At 53.6% G+C, this 4,046-nt stretch overlaps 1 protein-coding gene across 1 annotated transcript in view; it reads left to right on the forward strand.

Moving 5' to 3' along the window:
• SMIM24 (small integral membrane protein 24) overlaps positions 1 to 963 on the forward strand; it is a 4,055-nt gene extending 3,092 nt beyond the window's left edge. The window contains exon 5 of the mRNA XM_006754077.2: positions 413 to 963. Within this exon, the coding sequence (XP_006754140.2) occupies positions 413 to 527 (115 nt within the window). The 3' untranslated portion in view covers positions 528 to 963. The remainder of the gene's footprint in view (positions 1 to 412) is intronic.
• The last annotated feature ends 3,083 nt before the right edge of the window (positions 964 to 4,046 follow it).

Genomic DNA, 4,046 nt, shown 5'->3' on the forward strand with positions numbered 1-4,046 from the left:
CTGCTCATGTTTTCTCCTCACAGCAGCCCATCCTGACCACCAGCTTTCCTGACACTGTGCCCCACAGCCATGGGGCCAGGACTAGGGGGCAAAGGCTTGGGGCAGGAGGGCAGGACCTGAGAGGAGACCAGCCTTGGGCTCTGTTGAGCCCAAGATGTGCCACCCACCCACCTTCCCATCCACCCACCCATCCACCCTCCCTCCTCCCACCTGGTCCTCCATGGGACAACTGAGCGTTAGTTTCTGCCTTTGTAAAGTGGAAATAACAAAGTTGCCTCATTAGGTTTTATTCTGAGGAGTCAATGAAGACACTTTCTGTAAAACACTCATCACCAGGTCTGGCACAGGTAAATTTCCATTAAATAGGAGTGACTGTTTCTCATTGTGGTCTGGGGCCTTTGTGTCTCTATAGTAAAGAAGGCAAGAGAGAGAAGGAGAAAAGGGCCAAGAAGGAAGGAGAGAGCAACTTGGGGCTGGAACTGGAGGAGTCCCAACACCAGGCGAAAGCCACGATCACCCCCATGTGAAGATTTCCTGCCCACCTCCTCCAGGCAGACCTCCAGAGATGCCTCTGTAACAGGTGACCTGGACCTGAAACGACTGAAATAACTACAGGAATACAGACCCCGAATGAAGAGGCTTGGGACCTGCCTCCCCCCACCCCCCAAGAGGGCTCTTTGCCCCTTCCATGGTCTCCATGCACCTCCTTTCCGATTTGTCCTATGTGGTGATTCTTACTGACGCGTGATGAAGAAATCCCCTACTTCCCACAACCTCGTGGCTCCCCCGCTCCCACCCACTGTCTGGTTTCTTTTCCCTCTGCCTGATAGTTCTTGGTTAGAACCTCCCCCGCTCAGGATCAATATGGGCCAGGACTGCCTCTTGAGAACCTGCATTAAATAATTGATCAGAGCCCAGCCAGTGTGCTCAGTGGTTAACGTCGATTAACTGAGAGGTTAGGGTTCAATTCCCAGTCAGGGCACATGCCCAGGTTGCGGGCTTGATCCCCAGTGGGGGATGTATAGGAGGCAGCCAATCAATGCTTCTCTCTCATCACTGATGTTTCTATCTCTTTCTCTTCTCTCTCCCTCCCTCTCCCTTCTCTGAAATAAATAAAAATATATTTTAAAAAAGAGAATTGATCAGAGCTGCCTAGCCAGTGTGGGTCTATGGATGGAGCGTTGCCAATATACCAAGAGGTCACATGCCCAAGTTGCAGACTCCATTCCCAGTGCGGGGTATGAGGTAGCCCGTTGATGTTTCTCTCTCACATCACATTGATGTTTCTGTCTCTCTCTTCCTTTCCCTTCCCCTCTCTCTAAAAAATAAATAAAAACATATTTTAGCCCTAACTGGTTTGGCTCAGTGGATAGAGCATCAGCCTGCGGACTCAAGGGTCCCAGGTTCGATTCTGGTCAAGGGCATGTACCTTGGTTGTGGGCACATCCCCAGTAGGAGGTGTGCAGGAGGCAGCTGATCGATGTTTCTCTCTCATCGATGTTTCCAACTCTCTATCCCTCTCCCTTCCTCTCTGTAAAAAGTCAATAAAATATATTAAAAAAATATTTACAAAAAAGAAAAGAATTGATTTGCCCTGGCCCATTTGGCTCAGTGGATAGAGCATCGGCCTGTGGACTGAAGGGTCCTGGGTTTGGTCCTGGTCAAGGGCACATACCTCAGCTGCAGGCTTGATCCCAGTCCCTGGTCTGGGTGCATGGGAGAGCAACCAATTGTGTCTCTTTCACATCGATGTTTCTCTCTCTCCTCTCTCTGTCTCTCCCTTCCACTCTCTCTAAAAAATCCATAGAAAAATACCCTCAGGTGAAGATTAACAACAACAACAAATGGATCAGAGCCTTTCAGAAGGGCTTCTGTTGGGATATTTCCCATGGGAGAGGCAGCTTCTGGTTTGGGGGCAATGCCCAGGCAGGTATGGAAGGAAGAGCAGGCTGCACAGATGCCCTGGCAGAGGAAGTGCTTCCCCTGCAATCTGGATTTTGCTGTCCTGAGCCCGGGACTTTGAGACCCTAGGGCTGTCTCCGGGGAAAGTCCTGCTTCCTCCTCCCCCATGTCTGGGCCACTCTGTAACCGTTTCTGAGAAGTGGGTCTGGGAGGACGGCCTCAGGGCCCTGCATGTTCCTGGGCTAGAAAAGCATTTCTCCTCCCAGTTTCCAGCCGTCCCCTTCTCCTCACTTTCTCTGGGCTGGACCTTGCCCTGGACGTTAGCCATTTCTGTCAAATCTTCTTAATGAGGATCTACACACAGTACGGCATTTGGAGCGCCATTCTGGGCCCATAGCTGGGGGTGGTAGGATTCTACCCAAAGGGCTTCTAAGACGCTTCAGGATCCCCACCAGGTGGGCAGGGAAACCATGAGGAAACGAACGAAACAGACACCCTAATAGATGCTCCCACGGAACACCTGGCATCTTCATTCTCTCTCAGTCTCCATCGGTACCTAATTAGCCCCATTTCCCAGGTGAAAATACTGAGGCTTAGGAAGAGGGGCAGGGCTCCCTGGCTGCTGTTGACAGAGCCATGATGGAAGTACAAACTGCCCAAAATATGGGAGCTGGAAGGCTGTGGGTGAGGCGACATTTGGAGGTTCAGGTGCTGGGATGGTGGTGGTGGGGTTGGGGGTGGGGGTATCCTTTTCTTGCTGTGGTTCCCACCTGGGAGAACTGTGTCCCTCTGGGGTGCTGTTGGCCCTGGGGGGGAGGTGACCTGACCGCTCTGAGTCTCAAGTCAGCTCTTTTTTTTGTTTGTTTTGTTATTAATCCTCTCCAGGGGTATTTTTCCATTGATTTTTAGAGCGAGTGGAAGGGAGGAGGGAGACAGAGAGAGAGAGAAACATGGATGTGAGAGAGATACATTGATTGGTTTGCTCCCCCATGAGCCCTAACCAGCCTGCAACCGAAGTACATGCCCTTGCTCAGAACTGAACCCAGGACCTTTCAGTCCACGGGCCAATGCTCTACCCACTGAGCAACACCGGCTAGGCTCAAGTGGGCTCTTTTGCAATGTGAAAACAAGAGTTCTGACCATCAGTCTAACCATCAGGTTTGAAGGGAGCATAGGGGCTTAAGGGCCTTTGCAAGGCCTGGCACATAGTAGGTTCTCAGAAGATGAGTTCCCCACCTTTCCTGAGCCTCCCCCTCCCATGGCTCTGACTGTGGGGAGTGAGGGGGTTAGGGTGAACCTCAGGAAGACAGGGTGCTGGGATGCTTGGGCCCCTGGGCCCCTCCCCAGGGAACCCAGAACCCAAGGAAAGGGGCCCCACCTCCTACTTCTTGTGGCACTGGCCACACCCTGCCCTGGGGTGCCCTGGGCAGTCCACTTCCTCCTCCAGCCAGGGCTGCACCCTAGGATCCGCTGGACAGGAGAACAGACAGACCAGGATGGACAGATTCTGGACGACACCCCCCCCCGCGACCCTCCCTTCAGGCAGCTCTGGTCCCAAGGCAGATTCAGGTCTTGGGGGGCAGGGAGGGGGCAGAAGAAGGGGAGAACCCCAACCTGGCGGCCAGGCTGCTGACCTGCGCTGCGCCCGCCCGCAGTGGCCTAGAGGACGCCGTGGTTGATGGGCCGCCGCTGCTCTGGTCTTTTCTTCCTCATCTTCGTCCTCACTGGGGTCTAGCCATTTGATGCAGCCACCCTCATGACAGGCAGGCCCCATCCTCTCCAAGCCCCGCCCTCCACGGCCCTCTCTCCTCTGCCTCCTCACAGGAGGCAGGAGAGGGTCTCAGGGTAATTAATTCTTTGATGCAGAATCCATGGAGGCCTCACGTAACCTCGCTGACTTCCCTCCTGACTACCTACCTGCCAAACAAGGGGGCTTCGTCCCAGAGAGCCCATCCCTATGTGTACTTCAGACGGGATCTGTGAAGCCTGTCACCTCCCCTCTCACCCCATTCATCTATGCATCCACCTGTTCTCATCCACGTACCATCCACCCATCCATCCACCTCTCCAACCCTCTCTCCTTTCAGCCATCCATTTTCCTCCCTTCCCTCTTTCCTTCTTTCTTCCCTCCCTCCCTCCCTCCC

Source organism: Myotis davidii, unplaced genomic scaffold (assembly GCF_000327345.1).
Source record: "Myotis davidii unplaced genomic scaffold, ASM32734v1 scaffold551, whole genome shotgun sequence".
NCBI lineage: Eukaryota > Metazoa > Chordata > Mammalia > Chiroptera > Vespertilionidae > Myotis > Myotis davidii.